The sequence below is a fragment of the Rutilus rutilus genome (assembly GCF_951802725.1).
Source record: "Rutilus rutilus genome assembly, chromosome: 19".
NCBI classification, from domain to species: Eukaryota; Metazoa; Chordata; class Actinopteri; order Cypriniformes; family Leuciscidae; genus Rutilus; species Rutilus rutilus.
The window spans coordinates 10,970,903-10,995,851 of record NC_140232.1 but is presented as its reverse complement, the minus strand read 5'-3'; the positions used below and the strand labels follow the sequence as shown (position 1 = coordinate 10,995,851).

General features: G+C 37.0%; 1 protein-coding gene across 3 annotated transcripts in view; it reads right to left on the bottom strand.

The window, feature by feature from the left end:
• pcsk5b (proprotein convertase subtilisin/kexin type 5b) overlaps window positions 1-24,949 on the bottom strand; it is a 65,738-nt gene that overhangs the window by 29,842 nt on the left and 10,947 nt on the right. For all 3 annotated transcript variants that reach the window (XM_084388440.1, XM_084388439.1, XM_084388438.1), the window contains exons 6-15: window positions 15,478-15,566; window positions 12,148-12,320; window positions 11,026-11,238; window positions 9,424-9,524; window positions 6,937-7,040; window positions 6,578-6,695; window positions 6,297-6,485; window positions 5,276-5,412; window positions 599-724; window positions 406-508 (exon numbers count right to left, since the gene is read on the bottom strand). In XM_084388440.1, coding sequence (XP_084244566.1) covers window positions 406-508; window positions 599-724; window positions 5,276-5,412; window positions 6,297-6,485; window positions 6,578-6,695; window positions 6,937-7,040; window positions 9,424-9,524; window positions 11,026-11,238; window positions 12,148-12,320; window positions 15,478-15,566 — 1,353 coding nt within the window. The remainder of the gene's footprint in view (window positions 1-405; window positions 509-598; window positions 725-5,275; window positions 5,413-6,296; window positions 6,486-6,577; window positions 6,696-6,936; window positions 7,041-9,423; window positions 9,525-11,025; window positions 11,239-12,147; window positions 12,321-15,477; window positions 15,567-24,949) is intronic.

Here is a 24,949-nt window from a genome sequence, read left to right as displayed (position 1 = left end):
ACTAATTATATTTTCACTCTAAATAGGTCTTAACATTTATTTACATGATCAAGATGTATTAAGTAAATATATTACTTTTTTCAAAATAACATTAAGTTAAAAAGTTTTTTTTTTTTACAAATACCATGAATTATTAATTCATAAATATCAGGTTCAACCAAAACTAATCTTGCCATGTCATAAAAAGATCACATTTGTTTGCATGTTGGTTATACCACACAAGAAGCATTTTTATCATTTGTTTCTATATATATAATGTATCCGGACAAAAACTATGGACGTCATGTCACTGACCCAAGCAACACTGTTTATAAAAATCAGTTTAAAATGCCAAAAACAAACAGTGTCAACACACCAATCAAGCATAGTTTTTAAGGTGTAATAATGTAGTGAAAAGCAATATACCTGGTGTTGTTCTTGAACTTGAGGAAGTAGTGGAGGCAGGTGATGCACTGCTGAGGGCCTGGCCCTTCACAGCCATTGTCACCACACTCAGGGTGGCAGGAGCCTTATGTAAGAAAACACAAACTGATGAGTTGAGCTGAGAACTTCCACAGATACTCAGTGATGGACAACATAATTAGAAAAAAGCACTTACCCACATACTCCTCACTGTACTCGTCATCAGACTGTGTCTCCGCCACTGAGCGAGGCTTGTCACTGCGGAATGAGTACGGATGCACGGATGTACCATAAAGCACCAGAGACCACTCTTTCAGCTTGCCTGGAACAAATTACAGTCCGTGTGCAAAGAAGTTAAGCTATCATCTATCATTAATATTATCATTAAATTAATATCTATCATCTGTGTCTGTGTCTCTCTGTGTGTGTGTGTGTGTGTGTGTGTGTGTGTGTGTGTGTGTGTGTGTGTGTGTGTGTGTGTGTGTATATATATGTATGTATGTATGTATGTGTGTGTGTGTGTGTGTGAGAGAGAGTGTGAGTGTGTGTGTGTGTGTGTGTGTGTGTGTGTGTGTGTGTGTGTGTGTGTGTGTGTGTGTGTGTGTGTGTGTGTGTGTGTGTGTGTGTGTGTGTGTGTGTGAGAGAGTGAGTGTGAGAGCGAGAGAAAGAGAGAGATCCCTGTGATAATATATATAATATATATTCATAATTTAATTTTTTTTAAAGAAACACTGGAGAGCTGAAAGCTATAGGTAATTTATAACAAATATGCACTAAATCTGATATAATAAAATTTGGCTATGGAAAGAATAACTGTAATATAACTTTCGTTAAACATTACATCTATAGGTAAATGCATTACAAACATGAATTAAAGGAGTAGTTCACTTTAAAATGAAAATTACCATATAATTTACTCACCCTCAAGCCATCCTAGGTGTATATGACATTCTTCTTTCAGACGAATACAATCGGAGTTATATTAATAAATGTCAGAAGGCCTTTATTAACCCACCGGAGCCATTTGGAGTTCGTTTATGATGGATGGATGCACTTTTTTGAGCTTCAATCTGTTGGTTGCAATCCACTGCCATTATCAAGCTTGGAAGAGCCAGGACATTTTTTGATATAACTCCGATTGTATTCGTCTGAAAGAAGAAAGTTATATATACCTAGGATGGCTTGAGGGTGAATAAATTATATAGTAATTTTCATTTTAAAGTGAACTAATCCTTTAACTTAATTAATTAACTTTTATGTCTCAGGTCTCACTACTGAAATTTGCATTATATATATATATATACACACACACACACACACACATACACTATATTGGCAAAAGTTTTGGGACGTCTGCCTTTACATACATATGAACTTTAATGACATCCCATTATTAATCCGTAGGGTTAGCTATAACTGCTTCAACTCTTCTGCAAAGGCTTTCCTCAAGGTTTAGGAGTGTGTTTATGGGAATTTTTGACCATTCTTCCAGAAGTGCATTTGTGAGGTCAGGCACTGATGTTGGATGAGAAGGCCTGGCTCACAGTCTCCGCTCTACTTTATCCCAAAGGTGTTTTATCGGGTTGAGGTCAGGACTCTGTGCAGGCCAGTCAAGTTCCTCCACACCAAACTCACTCATCCATGTCTTTATGGACCTTGCTTTGTGCACTAGTGCGCAGTCATGTTGGAACAGGAAGGGGCCATCCCCAAAATGGTCCAAAATGTCTTGGTATGCTGAAGCATTAAGAGTTCCTTTCACTGGAACTAAGGGGCCAAGCCCAAACCTTGAAAAACAACCCCACACCATAATCCCCCCTCCAACAATCTTTACACTTGGCACAATGCAGTCAGGCAACTACCGTTCTCCTGGCAACCACCAAACCCAGACTCATCCATCGGATTGCCAGACAGAGAAGCGTGATTCGTCACTCCAGAGAACATGTCTAGAGTCCAGTGGCAGCGTGCTTTACACCTGCTTTACGGCGTGATGTAAGGCTTGGATGCAGCTACTCGGCCATGGAAACCCATTCCATGAAGCTCTCTACGTACTGTTCTTGAGATAATCTGAATGCCACAAGAAGATTGGCCTACAACTTCGTGGCTGAGTTGCTGTTGTTCCCAATTGCTTCCACTTTGTTATAATACCACTAACAGTTGACCGTGGAATATTTAGTAGTGAGTAAATTTTTGACTTATTGCACAGGTGGCAACCTATCACGTTCCCACGCTTGAATTCACCGAGCTCCTGAGAGCGACCCATTCTTTCACAAATGTTTGTAGAAGCAGTCTGCAACTGTGGCCATGGAAGTGATTGGAACACCTGAATTCAATGATTTGGAGGGGTGTCCCAATACCTTTGGCAATATAGTGTGTAATAATATATATGCACACACACAGTATATCATTTAGCATACGCTTTTATCCCAAACATTTTTTTTTTTTATAAATAAATAAAATAGAATAGAATAGTAAGGTTAGTATTAATGGTTAGTCTAATGCAGGGGTGTCCAAACTCAGTCCTGGAGGGCCACTGTCCTGCAGAGTTTAGCTCCAACCCCAATTAAACACACCTGAACCAGATAATCAGACCTTGATTATCTGGTTCAGGTGTGTTTAATTGGGGTTGGAGCTAAACTCTGCAGGACAGTGGCCCTCCAGGACTGAGTTTGGACACCCCTGGTCTAATGGATCAAAGTGCATCTTTAGCCGTTTCTTGAAAATAGCTAAAGACTCAGCAGCTCGGGTTGAGTTAGGCAGGTCATTCCATCAGCTTGGAACAGTCAAGGTAAAGGTCCGTGACAGAGATTTTGTGCCTCTTTGAGATGGCACCACAAGGCGCCGTTCACTTGCAGAACGCAAGCTTCTGGAGGACACATAAGTCAACAACAATCATATATATATTAGGGCTGTCAATATTAACGCGTTACGTGGTCAATCACCGCTAAACTTCCCATCGCTGCATGTCCAGATAATATGCAAACTACGTTTCTCGGCTGAATAAAGCAAAGCAGCGTCTCGCAAGTAAACTTTTGATGGATGCGAATTATAATGAAGGTATAGACGATTGCAATGACTAGCACAAGTGTGTAAGCACACATGAGTCTGATATGTGCGCTTTCGACACACTGATTGCACTGTATTTATGCACCGACACATTTCAGTACAGTCACGTTAAAGTCAAGTTTTCCACACACATTCAAGATAATGTTTTTATCTGTCATGTGTATGTTGCTGTGTTTAGTAATTCTGAATGGATAAATGTGCATAAATGTATTAATTATATAGACTCCTTATATCATTTGGCTATTAGGTGTCCTTTTGGAGTCTTCAAGTGTCCTTTTTTTTTTAAAAGACACCTACATTTACCTTGAAAAAAAAGTTTGCGGAAAATTAGGGCTGCACAATATATCGAAATGATCAAATATCGCAATGGCTTACGATAACTGAATGATTTTAATACTTCAAAAGTTTACGAAGTGGCTTTTACGAAGTTTTATGTCGACGCAGACAGCAGAGAATAGCCTGGACATGACTGTTACATACATGTGACATGCTTAATGTTATTAGGCGCAATAAGCAAAGTACTCACGCACAGAGGAAGCTGCCTCTCGGATAGTGCGTAATCCTGATTTAATTTCTCTTCCGCAGCTTTTATTGCCAAAACACACAAAATTATGTCAAAATGCCAATCTTGGTGAGTGAGTGGAGTAAACAGAAAGCGCGCATGTAACAATATATTGGATCCGTGCAGTTCTTAAGTGTCAGCAGCCTAATAAACCTGCTTCCGTCTGTGTGCGTAATGTCAATCAAACAACAATAGACAGAGAAAATTGCTCACTGCTCTTGACGGAATAACTTTTGTAGCTTTAATAAGAATCAGTGTATATTTAATTCATACAGTGAAGACTAAGCAGTGTTTTATTTTTACATTTGATTATTCAATTTCTGCTGTTAAATAAACCTAACGTTAAAATGACACTTGTAAAACACTACTGTTCAGTTGTAGGGATGCTTTCTTCTCACAAAAAGAATGTGAAACATTCATGTTGGTTATACAATTTTTAGTTTTTAAATATAATTTAAATATAATTTACATTTATTCAGACAGGACCACTTTGAGAATGAAATTTATTGACAATCTTTGGATTTGGCGAGAGGCTTAGGCTCTAAGGTGCTCGAGCTGCCATACTAGACAGCTTAAGTTGAGATACATCCTTGAGACACAAATCCCCAAGCCTTTTAATAACCAAATGTTTCTTAGCATATGTTTACAGAAGGAGATACAATGATTACGTACATAGAGTTTCTATACAGAATCAATCCACTGCTCTATTATGAAGATGCTAGGAGGTGAAGGGGTGGAGGTGGAGGTGGGTGTAAATGTCTGTGTGACAGACCGCGGAGCATTCGTTGAATGAGCTTAAATACTATAGTTGATTAGAGTGGGTGGAGTAACAATTCAGCCGAGCGTCAGCTGATATTGTTTAGCGATCAGTGGTCTGCCTGAACTACGCTTGAATTCCATTCGATCACTCAAGCTCTATTTTACACAAAGCATTATCGTATTGCATATCGCATTATTTAACGTGTTAATGCATATCGCATTTTTCTTCAATATCATGCAACACTACAGAAACTACAGTTTTGTGAGAATCACCCTTCAATCTGATATAGTTTACTTTGCTGGATATAGCAAATGATAAAAAAAACAAACATGTTAAACAAGATAAATCAAGTATGTCTAATTTCACAATAAGTACGCGATTAAAAATTTTTTTTCTATTGTATCCTCACCGTGTAAGACCAAATGGGGTTTTCAAGGGTGAAAGAATGGCTCAAGTAACGGGTAGTGTGTTTTGTATCGAGAAACTACCTGGTGCCTTCTGGCTCCTGAGTTGGGAAGGAGAGTCATAGATCTCTAGTATCCAGTCTCCAGCTGCTTTCTCGCCCCAGCAGTGAGTCGTCATGAATTCCCAGTTCTTAAAGCCCTCCATTGAGTGATCAAACAGCCTGCAATAACAACAAATAGATGCTACATCACAGCACAAAATGCACTCTGCCATGACAATAAGTTTAACGTCGACTAGTCGCTGATCATGGCCTGTAGCACTCTTAAGCTCCGTTTCCAACAGTTAAAATGGCAAGTTAATACATACTCTGAGAGCTCTTTACAAGATATATATAATTATACCATCTGAATGCTCAAAATTTATCAGGTAAATGCACGTATTAAACAGCTTATTGTACACGCAAGTTAATCGGCGCTCTAAACTAATGCGCTGCTGCATTGCTACGCACACACATACAGACAGTAGCTCGCATGTCACGTGCAGATCGTGCACACAGAAACATTCAGTAGCGCAGAACTGTATTGTCAACACTTCTGTGATTTATCAATAAAAGAAGCTTAGAAACTGAAAAGTTCTAGCATATATTTCTTAGTAACTAAAACCCACTGCTTCACTATTAGAAGAGACGCTGCCAGGTAGAATTAATTCATACGCAACCGCTCTCTCATATAAATTCAAACAAATGTAATCTTTACTTTGCTACTTTATCTATATCGCATTTAGAACAAGCCGAAATCTGAGAGAATTATAATGACCCAAAGACAAATAAGAATAAAAATAAAAATAAAAATAAGCTGTTATGTAGGAGCATATTCCATAACTGTGCACAAGTCAACCCGCGTTCGAGTCGCAGCTCGAGGTTCAGGATTATATATGTTTATTAATGACGTCATCAGCGACTAGTCGACTCGACTTTAATCACAGAAATATCGACGTTCAACCCCTTGTGGAAACTTGGATCACTTCCACTGAAATTCACAATGTGCAGTCATTCTTGATCAATGTACCTATGTACTCAATATTTGAGCATAGTCTGTACTGTACCTGTTGGCAAGCAGCTGTGACTTTGTCCCTGATGGTGAGGTTAGGTTGATTGACAGGTCTCCTCGCCGCGGATGAGTAATTGTTATACGTACAACCACATGTTCCAGATAAATAACATGATGGTTTGCATTATCCGTGCAGCCTGTTGCCTTGTACACGGAACGAACGACATGCTCTGGACGGATGGTTCTACAAGAAGGAAATTGTTTTATTTGAGCATTTATTATTACTTGTATAACATTATCAATGTGTGCCTCATGTTAAAGAGCTGTTGAATATACCTGATTTGTTTGTCAGCATTTTCCACACAGATGTGCTGTGGGGGAACCTGTTTCCAGCGTTCTGCTTCTTTCACCATGGCCTCCGCATCCATTAGCCCAAAGCCATAAAGGTGACTGACTGTAAGAATATGTACAACTTAACTGTTCAACAAAAAAATAACAATATGTACACAGATTTAGAGTTGTTATGAAAACCAAAATTACCACCAATCATGATGCAGATTGCTGTTTTAAAGGGGAAAATGTATTGTTCAGCACAGTCTGGAAAACCTACAAGACTGATCGTACTCAGAAGTGTCACTACCCATCTAGTGGTTAAAACAAGACACGCCTGCTTAAAGAAATGAAAAGCCTGTTACCATTATAACCAGCTGCATTGGTTTTCCAATCAGGAGCGCTGAGATGGCCAGCACGAGACGTCTTCACTATAATATGTTGCACATCTCGCCACGTAAGGTAAGGACTGCAACAGAGAGTCAAAAATCAGACATGATGGACAGTTACATCTACGTGATTTAAAACATTACTAAATAATATCTCCAAACTAGATTTTAAGGTGGTTTCACACTTGGTTTCATTGCTTGGTCGGAACCAGAGTTCGATTGCTCTCCCCTCCCCTCCCCCCGCTGGTCTCTGTTCACATTATATTATTTGGGTCAGAGCCACGGTGCGCTTGCGTCATCAAGCTGCAGCCGTGTACCAATGTTGCTAAGTAATGGCTACTTCTCTCTATCGGCTACAAAAGTACTGAAAATGTTCCAAAGAAAGCGGGCTGTCCGCTGAAACCAGTTTCTTCGGAGATGAGATATACACACACACATGAACAAGTGAACATTCATCAATAGCGGTTCACTTCCACTATTTAAGGTGATTGCTTTCATATCAGAAGCAAACTGTACCCAAGTTCACATGAACCATTCCCCAGAACAGATTCGGGCTCACCGGAGCGCACCTGAGTCGGAAAACAGAGTTCACATTATCCAAAAGAACCAAATTCAAACTCACTAGATGTCAAGCGAACCGAGGAAAACACCAAAAGTGATAGTGTGAAAGTACCCTTAAATCTAAAAAGTTCAAAACATTCTATTATAATCCAAAGAATTGCACTTGCACTGGCCACAGTTTTCAGCTGTAGTTAGAAAGCTCAGTGGCTGGCTGTCTGGTTGAAGCATTCGCTCCCATAATTTACCATACACAGTGAGATCAAACATCAAACCAAAGAGAGATGAATGCCATGTGTCCCTGAATATCCCCCCAAATTATTAAAACATTCAAACTCCATTGTGCTAGGAATATACAGTCACATGGCAGCCATATGTCGAGGTTTTCCTCAATTTCCTGTGTGAAATTAGACACAGTTGAAACTTATGGAAACTTACGCTACACGGCATTCAGAAATCACACCATTTTAAAGTGGCCAGGAAGCTCCTTGCTCTTTTGAAATTAGGGATTGATGTTCGACGGAAACATACTCTATCATTGACAATACAAAGCTCTCTCACCAGTCCACCAGAACCTTTACGGAAATTAAGCAGCAAAAACTGGTGATATAGCCATGTGTCAGAGTACTGACGTCACAGCCATGAACAATACCGATTAACCGTAATTCATTTGCAAAACAATGAAACACCAAAGTTCAAGTTTTCATTTAGCTGAAAACTGAAATAAAACCAAAAATAAAGTTTGAGGAAATAACTTTGAAAAACTGGGTTATTGAACTTTTTATTGTGCGCACAAAATAGACACTTGTTGCATTTAAGTAGTGTCAAAGAGTTGAAAAGTTGAGAGCCACCACAAATCTCAGAATTATGAGTGGGAAACTCTGGATTTCTGAGTTTGGGGCAAGTCAATCAGAAAACATGGTGGATGCAAAGTTGACGGTAAATTTGTTGAAATGCATGAAATTATTTGATTGAACTTTACTTTAAGGTGCCCTTGTTGCAGTGTAATTATACAATTAAGTACGGAGTAATATTAATTAACATGTACTTACTATAGGGTTAGGGTTAGGAGTAGGCTTTGGTTTAAGTTTAGTTGCTTGCAATTATGTAGAATTGACTGTTATGACTGTACATGTAAGGTGTAACATACATGTATATGTCAGTATATATATAATTGTAAATATATGTTTTTTTTTTAATTGACATCATAATTACAATTTCCCAACTCGTAAATATGAACTTCTCAGGACGACTTAAATGCACCAACTAACATATTCAAAACATGTCAGAAGCGCTTATTAACCATCCCTGTCTCTGTCAATGTTATCGGCCATCCAAAACCATTTTATCCCCAAAAAAAATTGTATGCTTTTCTGGCAAACTTTCCTGGCATTAACCTTATCGGTTGCCGAAATTTCTATGCATCACTTATTGAGCTCATATTCAGACAACCACCCATGTTGATATATAAGCTGTTCAACAGCTTCCTCTCATATTACATGTAAAGTGGTTGGTGATAACATAGATAATTTACATAAAATTACATACAAATATCTGTAGATACTTAGTACAGTAGCAAAAACATAAAACAGTGTTAAATTCAGAAGGTCAGTGAAAGGGTGAAACTGGATAACTGGATAAGGGTAACTGGAGTGTATAGTATGACCCCTTTGTGACTACATTTACATTTAATCATTTAGCAGACGCTTTTATCCAAATCGACTTACAAACAAGGAGAGCAATAGAAGCAATTAGATTAAAGACCCATCTCTTTAACCTAGCATACAGTGGTTAAGATCCTAATTCCACTGACGTGGCCTGGAGAGAATATCAGACCCTTTCAAACAACAGCTGTTAGAGAAATGAGAGCATACAACAGGTTTTGGTGAGGAGTTAGCGGCTTACTTTGCTTCTAGAGCAAGAGCAATGATCCCTGCTGCCATCGGAGCTGATGCTGATGTTCCAGTGTGACTGTCTGTGCAGCGCTGCCTCAGATCTGTCGTGATCTAACAGGAGAGACAAAAAAAACATCATAATTATTCTTGTGTATTGTGTTACCATGTGTTTAAGCTGTGAATAAAAGTTAACATGTACACTTTATGACGTGAAGTAACAACACTTGACCGCTCCTGTTACAATGAGCAACACGGTAAACACTTCAAGTATGCAATAGACAGCTTTGCTGATTACAACAAGTGTGTTCTTCTTTTGTTGCATTGTTTTTTGCATTGTTATTTGGGTTTAGTTACCTTTAGTGAGCCAGTAAATTTTTAGATCACTTGCATTTCCAACAAATCCGCTCCTTCAATGACACGCAATGCACTCAAAAACCTCAAAAAAGAAATCCTGCCAAAGTTTATAAATGCACTTCAACATATTGCAGCACTTACTGACAATGAAATGTGCTATAAATGTGCCATTGTGCTACACTCAGCAGTAAATTACCATCACTTTTAGACATTTGTGATTCAGCAGAATGGACTGGATCCACTCAGATCCTCTGTCGGCATCAATTTGAAGTTTGTGAGATTCATGTAATAAAATCTTTTAAATGTATTCAAGAGTTGTGTTTGAGGCTTTTTGGATCAACTAAAGAGACTCTAATTTCAGCTGTGGGACGTCTGTGTGATGGATTTCAGATTTTATTCTGCTCTAAACAGGTACCGGTAAAAAAAAAAAAAAAAAGTGTGGCTAGATGTTTTACAAGTCAACCTTACTGTCTAATTAGGCAGTAACTGGGGAGTTTTTATCTAGTATTTATTTTGTTTAAGATCAGAAGACTTAAGATTTACGATATGAATTAGACTAGGGTGTGTTTAAAGGGCCCTCTGTGAAAATGTGAAAAGTGACTGATTACACACAAGCATATTATAGTAAATGGACGAAGTTGAGAAAACTGAGATTCTGTGAATTAAAACGACCTGAAACCTGCACAAGACAACAAAGAGAAGTGCTAATGTCTGTAACACTGGGCCTCAGAAAGTAAACACGTATTGGGAAAGGAGTTTGAAAGTCAATGTGGAATTTCACACGTAACTCTGAGACAAGCTGAGAGACAAGGAAGAACTGTCGCTCTGTAACTCTCAGAGGAGTGTGTAAAAGTGTGTGTGGGCTATGTAAACCACAGCAGTTAACACTAGGACAGTCTCATGACACAGTGACCAACAAAGCGGATCAAACACATGCCCAAAGAAATACATGAAAATGCATTAGAAGTCTTTATATTATTGGCATCCTTGCTAAATAAGAACAAAGAAGCCTGTGAAAATAAATATGCATTCCATGCAAATATGCAAAAAATACTTTTTATTAAGAATCATTGAGCAGTCTCAACTAAAACACATCATTTTGTCTTCACAACATAATTTCCCTGGTTAGGATGCGGTTCAATTCTAGAAACATGGTGACTTCAAAGCTAATCCAGCAAACAGGCCTGTTTTCTAAAAAGCAGGTCTACTCAGTGCATAAGATCTAGTTGCAGTTTTATGCATTATTTAGGTAACTTACGATTTTACGGTCGTAATTCTCTCCACTGCTGTAGGTGGTGGTGAGGGTTGAGGAACACTCTTCCAGATACCAGGGCTTGCGGCCGCTCTCAGCCGTGCTGCTGATGGATATCGTGTAGATGCTGTTGGTGTAGCCGTCACATGAACAATGATCTCGACTCCTACCACCATTTCCTGATGCCCAAACAAAGATCGAGCCCCGTCCCTTCCTGCCCTGTGAGCAAAAACCATAAGTGAACATGTTGTGTTAACCGTGAAATAGGCGCTATTTAAAAAATTTAAAAAAAGATTATTTACAGTACATTTATTACAGGAACATGCTTCAGGAACAACCTGGGCTTTATGCTTAAGAGAACAATGGTGATCATGGCTGTGGGGATCAAATTTTACAAAAAAAGTATTTATATACTATTATAGCATTTTTTATTATTTCAAATAAGCTTTTATTATTAATTTTCAGCTTTCATGCTTTTATTTTAATATTACTAAGTTTTAGTAATTGTGTGATGTGCTTTTGTCATTTTTTATTTGAATTAGCATGAATTTAAATTAATTATAAATTAATTCTAAGTTTTTAATCGAATATTTATATGTTATTTAACCTTTATTTAAATTAAAATTATATTTAATACTTTTAATTTTAGTAAATAACAGCAATATTGGTTATACTTCTAAAAAAATGTATTTGAAATGTTCACTGAATTCAGATAATGGGATCAGGACGATATAATCTTCACGCATTAATATCCCCCAGCCCAGTCTGAGACCAGTATTATTGACACCAGTATTGTCTATGAGTCTCGCACACCTGAAACACGCCTAAACCACTCCAAACACACCTTTGGCACAGGATACATGCCAATTACTGACTGTGACTCATGGCTCGGGGAAGATAAACTAAAATCACGTCCTAAAGTTCACTGCCGTAGCAGGTGGTAGGGTGTGACAAGGAAAGAAAAACACCCTAGGTGGGCCAGACCGCTGAAGAGACGTGACTGATGACCTGAAAATTACACTTCCTGATTTATGAACTCCACACCATATGGAAAAAGACACTTTTACTTAACACACTTTTCATATGAACTTTACGTGAACTTTATGTATATGCCGTGATTGTTTTTACCAGTCTGATGCCGTTCTCAAAGGCCTGTCTGGCGAGGGAAGCGGGCCCATCCACGGTTTTGCCATCATCATCTGGACCCCAGCTGGCACTGTAAATATCTATGTGTTGAGGGTGTAGACTCAGTGATTTGGCCTCTACCATGTCGGTCACATCCCCGTCCAACATGCGGACACCTGCAGGACAAGCCGAAAGTTAACCTTATACAAAACACTGAAGATCATTAATACTTTTTCTCAGCAATGATGCAGTAAATTGCTCAAAATTGACAGTTCTTGTGAACTTTCCATTTATTAAAGAAGCATGGGAAAAAAATTATTAGCACTGATAATAAGAAGGTAATAACTGTTTTTCCTGTAGATCTGATCAAATAGTGAGCACATTGTGTATAAAATTAAATAAATAAAAAAATCTTACAAACCCCAAACTTTTTAACAGTAGTGAGTTTATAAAAGCTGTAATATTTTTAAATGGATATGTCTTGATGTCCAAAAAATATTGATGAAAAATGTGTTAAAGTTGTCCGATTAAATGTGCATGACCACAGTGGCGGAGCTGTAACATTTATTTAAAGTTCCAACTTTCAAAATGTATTTAGTTGACTTCAACAGCCCAAGTATTATTAATATTCTATTGATACTCCATTGTCATTAAATATATCAAAATGTATGGATATATAAACATAATTTAACATACATTTATGTAATACATGTATGTTAAATATATCATTGGTCATTGTGTACGGTCAACGAACCACAAAACTCAGGGTTCGGATCAGAAAGAAAACAAATAAATATTATGGGGGAGCAAATATAACTTTTCTTTCCATTTATTAGTTAAGGCACACTTTAAGAACATCGATACCACAGCAAAAACTACTAGCCTAACTAATCAAATTCAAACATTATTAAAGGCAAGTGAAGAGTCAGTAAAAAAAAAAAAAAAAATAAACACTAATTACAAGCATAGATAAATAAAATACTCTAGTATTCAGGTACAGAAATGTAATAACTAGGCCTAAAAGTAATATAACAAAAGTGTTCACTGTATAAATTAAATATGGTTTAATATCTGTTAAAGCTGTGTTTTGTTGTTTGATTAACATTAATGACACAGACCAAAATTTAAGCGAAACTTAGATTTGGATCATTTAAATAGCTATCGACCTCTCAAATCTTCTTTTCCGGGCAAAAACTTTAGAACGTGTAGTTGCTTTACAGTTATATAATCACCTTTCTGTTAATAATCTTTTTGAGCAGTTTCAATCTGGTTTTTGAAAATATCACAGCACTGAACGCCCTGGTTAAAATGACTATTGACTTACTTTTGGCCTCTGATGCTGGATCTCCTACTATTCTTATTCTCTTTGACATTAGTGCTGCATTTGACACTGTGGATCATTCTTCATCGCCTTGAAACAGTTTTTGGTAGTTTTGGCACTGTTTTAAACTGGTTTAGATCTTATTTGAACGGATGTAGACAGTTTGTTGTTTTAGTGGAATACAGGTCTGATTTTCTACTGGCATGCCTCAGGGCTCAATTTTAGGACCCTTCCTTTTTAGTGTTTATTTATTTGCTTGGCCAAATGTTATGAACTCTAGGTATTAAGTATCACTTTTATGCAATGACACACAGATCTATATTCATTGTAAACATGAACAAAGCGAGTCTCATTGCTCACTAAATGTATTTCTGAGATAAAAATGATCGATGGCTAATAATTTTAGAGGTAAAATTAGGTTAAGAAGTTTCAATGGTGATAAAAATGAGGTCATGTTTATTGGTTCTTCTCATCAGCTCCACTAGGCTGGCCAAGCACCTTTTATCATTGATGGTTCTGTACTTGACTTTCAGGAAACATTTATGAATCTAGGAGAGATCTTTGATCCTTTGTTGATATTTGCACATTTTACAAAATGTTGTAAAGACTTATTTTTTTTTATCTTAGAGGTATTGCAGAATTGAGTCCCATGCTATCCTTTTCAGTTGCAGAAAAGTTAATTCATATATTTGTTTTTACTCACATTGATTACTGTAATGCACTTCTTATTAGAGTTTTAAGAATACAGTGTGTTCAAAATTCTGCTGCTAAAATTTTAACTAGGACCAATACAAGAGATCATATTACTCCTATTTTGAAATCACTGCACTGGCAACCAGTTGATTTTAAAGTTCTTATGCTCACACACAAAGCACTTAACAGACTGGCCACAGAGTATTTATCTCAGCTTTTAACACACCATATATTCCTAATCAAAGTCTTCACTCTTCTTAGCATGGTCTTTTGGTTGTCGATCAAACACAGTTATGTTCCATGGGTGACAGATCTTTTTCTAGAGCTGCACCCAGGTTGTGGAACCAACTTCCAGTTGAAACTCGGGAAGAACAGTCTCTTAAGATTTTTAAAACATATTTGAAAACATTTTTTTTTAAGTTAGCTTATTGTTGATTGTGGTAACATTGTTGCTTTCTTGTTGTTTTAATACACCAATATACTATTGTTGATTTTCCTTGTATATTTACCTTATAAAGCGATTTGAGAAGCTCCCTTAAAGGCGCTATAGAAAATAAAGTTATTATTAATTACAGACAGCAGCAGGTATTTATAGGCTTCTGTCATTTTAAGACCTAATGCAAGATCCAATATAAATGATACACATCTGATTTCTTACTCAGTCAGTGTGTAATGGGATTTTGGCAATATTGCAATTAAACTTTACCTCGATCAAACTCCTAATCATAGAACCATATTCGCATTAAACTATGTGATGTATGCCGATTTTAAATAAACAGGCATGTAAACACCTTAATCGCATTACTAATGAAAAACACATTAACGACTGCGTTTATGAGAATACTTGGGCATTTTGACCATTTTTTGTGTACGTGTCCGTTCAAGCGCAAGGAGATGTGAAAGAGGAATCAATTCTGTGTTCACAAGCTATTTGAAACGTGCCTTTCTGTTTGTTCGGCTGTGAGTACCGAATTGAGTTCACTTTCGCCTCTTCTTGCACTAGAATGGTTTAAAATCACTTGAATGTGTAAACTGGCAAGACAAAACATGACAAACTTTCACTCTATGATAGTTAAACTTTGCAATTAATCCACGAATCACATGCGTGCCGAACCGTGGGGCCTGGTCCGTACGGATCACAGATCAACCACGATCCGTTCAACCCCTAACTATTCACATACTGATTTTGTGTAATTTCACAGTTCTGGTGACTTAACTATTCTGTGGTACTGCATGTAAACTTTTTTGTGCGAGAACGAACAAAAGGCAGAATTCCCAGGTACAGTAGTGGGTCTAAATCAGACATCAGCTACACTCACCCCCAATCTTGGCGTTGTAAGCAATGCCCACCGTGCAGTGGGAGTTGTTGGCGGACGCTGCTACTTCGCCAGCGCACCTCGTGCCATGCCTGAACAGAACACATAAGATGTTAGTGTTAGTAACACACTCAACACACACATTCACTAACTGCAAAAAAACAAAAACTAGAGACCCTTACGCAAGCACAGGCCCTGTTGCTGACCTATTACACACACTCGCTACAGAAGGAACGCAAAAAGTGGACAGGAAACCGAAGAGAGAGACTGAAACAGCTGGGCTGAAACTAAACATGTGTTTCCACAGCCAGCAAAGCTAAAACACAGTGGCTAAATATTTGAGATATTGAAGGAAAACATTTGAGCGGTTCCTCTGCTTCAGACGCAACGTGGATACATTCCTGGCCCAGACTAAACCCACATAAACCTAACACAAATCATCAGCAAAAAAATGCACTAAAACATCCACTAAAGACAAAGACAGACAGATGGAGAGAGAGAGCGAGAGAGACAGAGAGAGATTCGGCTATGGAACCTCCAGCAGTGAACAGCTGCATAGAAAAACTCACGCTACCATGGTAACCACAGTCTCCAATCTAAGCAATTTAAAAAAAGAAAACAAAAAGAAAAAGAAACAAAGATTGTAAAGATCCACAGCAGCACCAGATTCTGGGATGAGACCAGGGTTCGGTCACCATCGCAACCATAAACATTTACAAGGTCAATAGGTCAAAAGGCCAAAGGAACTCCCAGGTGGCCTGTGTGCTCGATCCCAACGCCAATCCAATGACTCCCGACTAAAACTATTCCAATGATTGTCTAATTCTGATGTAGGTCATATGTGACATTTAATAGGAAATAATCTGTGATAAAATCCCCAAAGAATCACCACTTCTCTTCAAGTCTACACTACTGTTCAAAGTTTTGAGGTCGGTAAGATTTCTAATGTTTTTGAAAAGTCGTCTCTTATGCTCATTAAGGCTGCAGAAATTTGATCAAAAATACAATACAACAGTAATATTGTGAAATATGTTTTACAATTTAAAGTAACTGTTTTCTATTTTAAAATGTAATTTACTCATGTTATGCCAAAGCTGATTTTTTAGCATCATTACTCCAGTCTTCAGTCTCACATGATCCTTCAGAAATCATTCTGATGCTGATTTGCTGATCAAGAAACATTTCTGACTATCATCAATATTGAAAACAGTTCACATTTTTTGTGGCAACCATGATTCATTTCTTTTTCGGGATTCTTTTATGATTAGAAAGATCAAAAGAACAGCATTTATTTGAAACAAAAATCTTTTGTAACATTATAAATGTGTCTACTGTCACTTTTGATCAATTTAATGCTTCCTTGCTGAATAAAATAAATAATTTCTTTATTTATATTAAAAAAAAAAACATATCCCTAACTTTTGAACGGTAGTGCATGAAGACATCAAATAACACAATGACGTCAAATTTGGAGTTTTATGGATTTTAGACCATCTATACACTAGCATACTACTAGACACTAACAAAATTAGCCTACAGTATATAACATATAAAACAAATGTAATTCGCAGGGATGAGCAATGTATGTTGAATAAAATGTTCTCTAGACTGAAACTTCCTCTCCCCCTAAATTATAAATACCAACTGCCGGTGACTTACAATAGGAAGTAGCAAATCATGGTTTATGACTGTAATGTAAACTAAAGGCTATTGGCAAAACCTTTTGCCCCAACTTTATGTTTCCATCCATAGAGTTAGTTATACACACATAATGTATATCCTTGCATTACTTTAAAAGCCTCAATACTCATGGGATCCAGGTCTCTAGTTATAAATGTCAACAGTTGAACTAACTTTAACTACCTTGCTTAACAAGAATATTCAAACTAGCTATGTTTTAGAGAACTTAATTTACAGAATTAATAAATCTCTCTCAAACAGTTTTTGAACAAGCAGCGTTGTAGCCACTACCAAACCTGTGACTCTTTTATTATTATTTGTAATTAAACATTTGAAATTTAGAGTGATTTTTTACAGCGCGCAGACAAGCGCCTTTTTATGTTTGCTAGAGATTGTTAGTAAATAACGGGAGCGAATCCATCTTTTTTTTTAAATGCACATTATTCAATATCCCAAAAATGACCAAAAAAAATACGTAGATGATTTGTTTTTTAATGCCATGCAGCATCTTTGGCTGTTTTCATGCTGAAAACCAGGGGCCGTATTCACAAAGAATTTTAAGGCTAAAAGTAGCTCCTAACTGGCGAATTTAGGAGCAACTCCTAAAAATAATGGGCGTGTCACTCGTAACTTTAGGACTCCTAATTTTTTTGACTAAGAGTAATTCACGAAGCATTTTAGCCCTAAAAGTAGCACCTAAGCCTGGGACAGCTTAAAAGAAGTCGAGAGGACTCCTAACTCACTAAGACCTATTCACAAACCGCTTTTTGTGGCATTTCACGTTGCGATGTTTTGAAATGCGTACGCGGCGGCTACAGGAGCTTCCAATCGCGAGGGAACAATTTTGCATTGTAGGCATAACTAGGGATGCAATAACGCCACCAACAACAACCAAAACTAGGCTACTCATTGCATGTAAACTAATTGTAACGTTTCATTGTGAATCAAATTAAAATGTTCTTCTCTTTGCAAACGTATAGGCAGAGGCATATAGTGACAGATTAATTCAATAATGTTGCAAAGATATTGCATCAATCCATATGTTTCATTAGGCTACTAGGCTATTTGTTTTGCCTTACTCTTTATTCATTTAGGCTATTTATTCAGTTATTCATCATCTTCCGTCCTTCGCACTACTTGTGAAGCGCACGCATTCTCAGACCTGTCACCTGTCACTCATCATCATAGGGGAGGTGTTTGGAATCATTCCCGCGTTACAATCATCAGCCAATCAAGGTGGTCACTTCAGTCAAGCTCGTGCATGAGTAATGACGTCATCCATAGCAACGAAGACTCACTCTTAGTTTAGGAGTTGTCATTTTTCTTTACTAAGAGTAGGTCTAAAGGTGTTGTGAATTACTTTTAAGAGAAAACTCCTAGCTAAAATCTTTTAGTGCGATTTAGGAGTACTCCTAGTGGTAAGATAAAATGCTTTGTGAATACGGCCCCAGATGTTTTTCCTTAAAAATAAATTTACATTTAAATATTACAATCCAATCAAATATGTACATATGGGCGGCTTTTTTCCTGACAGTAAATATGCAATATGTAGATGGAACAAGGCCACTGTTGCTCTGCCAAGACAGTAGTTGACCTGAAAAATAAAGCTGCCAAAAAGAGACACCATTTATGCCAAATATTGGATCTCTTTTTGATAAATTTCAGTTGAATTTCACCCTGTCATATCTGGCTATATTTAACATGTTAAACAGCCTATAAAATGCTCTCACACATTAATTTTTTTGTGCCATTTTGAGAGGCTAAAAATGTACATATGTGGCTCCAACAACCAAATGCATTTACCCTTGTCCAGTTTCGTTTGGAATGCGTCTCAAACCACCTCCAAAAGCATTTCGGAGCGTATTTAGACCTGGGGCCGTATTCACAAAGCATTTTATCTTACCACTAGGAGTACTCCTAAATCGCACTAAAAGATTTTAGCTAGGAGTTTTCTCTTAAAAGTTATTCACAACGCCTTTCAGACCTACTCTTAGTAAAGAAAAATGACAACTCCTAAACTAAGAGTGAGTCTTCGTTGCTATGGATGACGTCATTACTCATGCACGAGCTTGACTGAAGTGACCACCTTGATTGGTTAATGATTGTAACGCGGGAATGATTCCAAACACCTCCCGTACGATGATGAGTGACAGGTCTGAGAATGCGTGCGCTACACAAGTAGTGCGAAGGACGGAAGATGATGAATAACTGAATAAATAGCCTAAATGAATAAAGAGTAAGGCAAAACAAATAGCCTAGTAGCCTAATGAAACATATGGATTGATGCAATATCTTTGCAACATTATTGAATTAATCTGTCACTATATGCCTCTGCCTACGTTTGCAAAGAGAAGAACATTTTAATTTGATTCACAATGAAATGTTACAATTAGTTTACATGCAATGAGTAGCCTAGTTTTGGTTGTTGTTGGTGGCGTTATTGCAGCTAGTTATGCCTACAATGCAAAATTGTTCCCTCGCGATTGGAAGCTCCTGTAGCCGCCGCGTACGCATTTCAAAACATCGCAACGTGAAATGCCACAAAAAGCGGTTTGTGAATAGGTCTTAGTGAGTTAGGAGTCCTCTCGACTTCTTTTAAGCTGTCCCAGTCTTAGGTGCTACTTTTAGGGCTAAAATGCTTCGTGAATTACTCTTAGTCAAAAAAATTAGGAGTCCTAAAGTTACGAGTGACACGCCCATTATTTTTAGGAGTTGCTCCTAAATTCGCCAGTTAGGAGCTACTTTTAGCCTTAAAATTCTTTGTGAATATGGCCCCTGGTCTTTTCACAATAAGATAGCTATCGATCAGAGAAAATGCATAAAGTGACAAGGTGTAAGCAAGCCCTTTATTAGATTAGAGAACACGGTCTTAAAGTAACAGCAGCCTCAAATATCCGCTGCCACTGTGCCATTAATGTTAGCCTAACAACAAAAGACCAGGAGAAAAATCACTCGCTGCTCTCGACAGAATAACTCGAGTAGCTTTAATAAGAATCAAAATATATTTAATTCATGCAGTGAGTGTCTATTACATTTGTTTATAAAATTTCTTACTTGAATGCTATTACATGAAAAAGTATCTTATCTCTAATATGTTCTTATCTTTAATATTAAAGATAAAATAATTAAATAAAAAGGAGTGAAATGGCGAATTGTCAAAAGCCTGCTACGTGACACTAAGTCACATCTGCTAGCCTAGCAGAATACATGTCAATGAGAAAACCAGAAACGCACACCACACCTGAACAGAGCATTCCAGCATTTTCAGAACCGCACAAGACACTGAAACGTTTCCTACAAAACCAAAAATGAACAAAAAACTGCTAACCGTATTATATATATATACCCATAAAGCATATAGAAAATACACAAATCACACACACACACACACACACAAGGGAAGTGCTGCACATTTGACATACAGCTTAAAGGTCAGACTGGGTCAATAAACTGCAGTTCCACTGAAAGTCTAGTGCAAAGCCCATTTTCATCTGTGAGATATATGAACTTGCACTATTTACAATGCACCCTCAGTTTGGAGCTCAAAAGTCCAGCGTCAGTCAGAACGACCTCCAGCGGTGAAGCTCACGGCCAAAACCCACCGCGGGGAAATAAAGACTCACATTACACAAACTATCAGCGGAGGAACCAACACAAAACATTCCAGCACATAAAAGATCAACAGCTTGTGTAGGATAGACGCCAAACAACAGGGGAACTGAATAAACCAAAAATACAATATGAGCAGTATTTTTTTTTTTTTGTATGAAGGGAGAAGGGGGCATAAAGGAAAAATATTTTTGAAAATGGTCACAACCATTATTCAGCAACATAAACAAGACACATATTCTATTTCTTCTTTGAGCAAGGAAGCTCTCAAAGGCTTAATGAATAATAATATTTATTATAATTATTGTTGTTATTATTACCTTATTTATTAAATGATTAATAATCATATTTATTAAATTATTATTCAATAAGAAATAAGAAATTAGAAATTAGAAATTAAATTATTATTGTTTTAAAAAATATATATTTAATTATCTTATATTAAATTATTATTAAATAAGAAATACGAGAATAAAACACATTTTTATTCATTAAAAAATATATTATTATTAAGCTTTCATTAGATAGAAACCCTATTACCTCTTATTATTATTACTGTTAATTACTACTACTACCAGTAATATTATTGTTATTTATTATTTCACTGTTTATTAAAGGTATAGCGGAGGATTTTCTTTTTCCGGGTGGATCATCAAGACTATTGGTCCTCCTAAGTGTCAATCATTCTGGTGATATGTTTACGGAAGGCCGTCGTACGTGCTCGTGCACACGATTCACACGATGGCGTGCGCTCAAAACACAGGTTGGGCTCCCCACTGATGCCTCAGTCGCGAAGTTTCTACTTGACAGGTTAAGTTTGGCATGCTATTTGGAGAAATCCAATTAAAATCACTGCTAGTAAAAGTTAATGTAAGCTATGATTAGCTCGTGCATGCTCTCTCGTGCACACGTTTAATAGGCGTTCCCTCTCGGGAGCATGTGCATTTTTTCAAAAAGTGAAGAGGGCGGTTCTTTTCTAAAATTCGGGAAAATTCTCCGCTTTACCTTTAAATAAATAAGGGGAAAACATTTTTTTATTCTTAAAAAAAAAAAATGTTTAATGGTCTGGGCAGTGTAAATGTGCTTTATGACCTACAGCAGTACACAGACATTAACCAATCATAAAAGAGTTCAGTTGCATATGTAACTCTTTAAAGCAACAATAGCAAAAACAGCCTTTTTAATTCACGCTAAGAAGTTATATAAAACGAAATTTTGTTTATTGCAAATAATCTCGCCTAACTATGAACAGACGTTAAGGAAAAGATGTCGTGCTACGAAAGGAGAATATGCCTCATTCAAAGGAGTTAACTGCCAAATAGTTATGTTGTCTATACTTCCTGTCTGGGTGAGAACTTTTGAACTTTCTGTGCTGGAATCCTCACGGAGACAGAAGAAGCTGCTGCAGGAGGTGGATGGTATTCTATACATCGTGTCTATACATGCAGACCTAAACCTCCCTTCTCTGGTCTCCAACACACACTTCCTCCTGACAGCAGTGACGGCTTCAAACACTCCTCTCTTCCTCGGGCCACGGAAATACTTCTAATGGGGCTTCTAAAAGTGTAAACTAAGAGGAGGAATAGTTGTGCTAAACGCTCAAGCATACGTGCACTCACATGCAGAGACCTCCAGATGGGAGATTGAGGAGCAATGTCTGATATAGTCAAGAATCACTACTCTATTGCACATAGGAATAAGTATTACATTTCAGCACATAACTCGTCCCACACTGTTTGAGTTACGGACAATAATTCTACCTCAGGTGTGATATCGCTTAAGACTATAATAAAGGGGGGGGGGGGGATCCTATAGACTTCCACTGGAGGAGGGACATAGAGACTTGAGGGTGGACTTGGGGATAAATATTTTACCATTTACATAAAAACCTGTTTTTGTATTACAGAAATAATGTGATTTTTGCATTACTGTAACGTGAATTGGTGGGTGGGATATGTGACGTTTGTTAATGAAAATGGTCAAAAAAAAAAAAAAAAAAAGAACCTTTATTCACATAAAATTATTATTATCATTAGCTAAAAATACAAAAAACTGACCTCAAAAGATGAAATATTAGATGAAAAAATAAACTAAAATTGAACAAACTAAAAGTGAAAAAAAAAAATTTAAACCTAAAATCATAATAAAATAAATAAATAAAAAAGTAAAATGACAAAAGCACAAATTAAAGTTACTAAAAATGAATCTAACCTAAAAAAAAAAAAAAAAAAAAAAAAAACTTAAAATTTACTTTCAAATTATGAATTCAAATATTCATAAAAAACAGGGTTCCCACAACTTGGTTAACTTCAAATTCAAGGACCTTTCAAGGACTTTCCAGGTCCAATACCCTCAAATTCAAGGACTTAATGTGGGGACACATTTCAAGTGAGAGCAAGGTTACATCGTGTTACCTTGTAAGATACATTGTTACAGTTTTCATGTGTCAAATTACGCTTTTTTTTTGCATTTATTTTTGGCCATATGACAGAGATCTGATATTCTATTTGTCGTATTTCTGTTTTGCATTAAACTGAAAATATTCGGTACATCCTATACCCGCACGTGAACTTTATGGCAACGTACAACACAAAGTACCTCACACGTAGCGCGTAAATGCGCGTAACTAACGTAAATCAAGCAAGCTAGTATGCATAGGTCACGAAGTGTTGGCGAAAAACACATCAGCGGACCGGAGGGAATAATATGGAATTTCTTTTCCAGAAAACTTCTAGCACAAAATAAATTCAAGCACTTTCAAGGACCTGTATCTATGTATGTTTATTTTCAAAAACTTTCCAGGGCCTTGATTTTATTTAATTTTTTTCAGATTCACAAACTTTCAAGGATTTCAAGGACCCATTGGGAACCCTGTATAATATAGCTATAAATAAATAATACTTAAATAACACTGCACAAAACATACATTTCTTTCTTTTGAATTAACAGTGAAATATGACCCAGGCATGTTCTTAGAAATTCACTTTGAAATATAGTGCAGATGTCAAACATTAATTATAGAAATTATTATGATGCTTTTTTGTCTTTTTACACAAAAAAGAAAAGGCAGCTCATTCTATGGAAAAGAGCTTTGTGAACATTCTTCAAAATTTCTTCTTTGTGCTCCCAGAAAGAAGGAACAGCGTAAAATTAGGAATGAGTGAGTAAATGATTGTCATTTGTGGTTGAACTACCTAGGGGTGCGTTTAGCCAACTTATGGTCGCAAGTTCCGTCATTATCAACATAGTTCAAAGAGTTGGTGTTTCCCGAAACTATAGTTCCAATGAATATTCCCAAAGAGTATCGCAATGTTGAGTGGTTGGAACGACAGCTTTTGACCTGTGGTTAACTTAGAAGCATAGTTTCTTGTTTTTATGACATGTGAACTTTATCCTTATCTGGCGCAAAATAAGCAAGCTGACATTCAGTAGAGTTGGGCGGTATCCAAATTTTGATACCGTCAAACCTCCTCCCTATTTTACTGCGGTATACGGTATTACCGTGACTAATTAAAAATTATGACGCAAGGCTCAGACGGCATCACCAAACTGTTGGCTTGTGCCTAAACCGTTCAGAAACTGAATACCAAACACTAATACTGAAACAATTAGCAACATAACTTGCACAATATTAACAACTTTTATTAGCAACAAATAGCAGCTTATAAAAAAGTGCAAATACAACAGTCAAACAGAATTTTCGTGCACACAAATCAATTAAATTAAATCACACAGCCCGAACAACTTTTAATAACAACAAAGAGCAGCTTATAAAAAAGTGCAAATAGACCCAAAACAGTCAACCAGAGTTTAATTAACATACCGTTTTTTCATAGTTTGGCTGGTCCTGCGACTTATAGTCAGGTGCGACTTATAGTCAGGTGCGACTTATATATCAAAATTCATTCATACTGACTGACATGAACCAAGAGAAAACATTATCGTCTACAGCCGCGAGAGTACAGATGCTGCTCCTGTAGCCTATACCCCTGAAAAAATGAACTGAAAACAACCGAAAAACTGTTAACTGAAACATTAACCTAAAGACAACTGAGAAAGCCTGAACACAAACAAAATGCCCCCAAAAAGAAAAAAATGATACGGTGGTGACGCGTTCATGTAACGGTGGCGCTGCCAATAAAGCACCTAAAAGCTGTCACAAAGAACCGGCAAAAGTAATGATTAT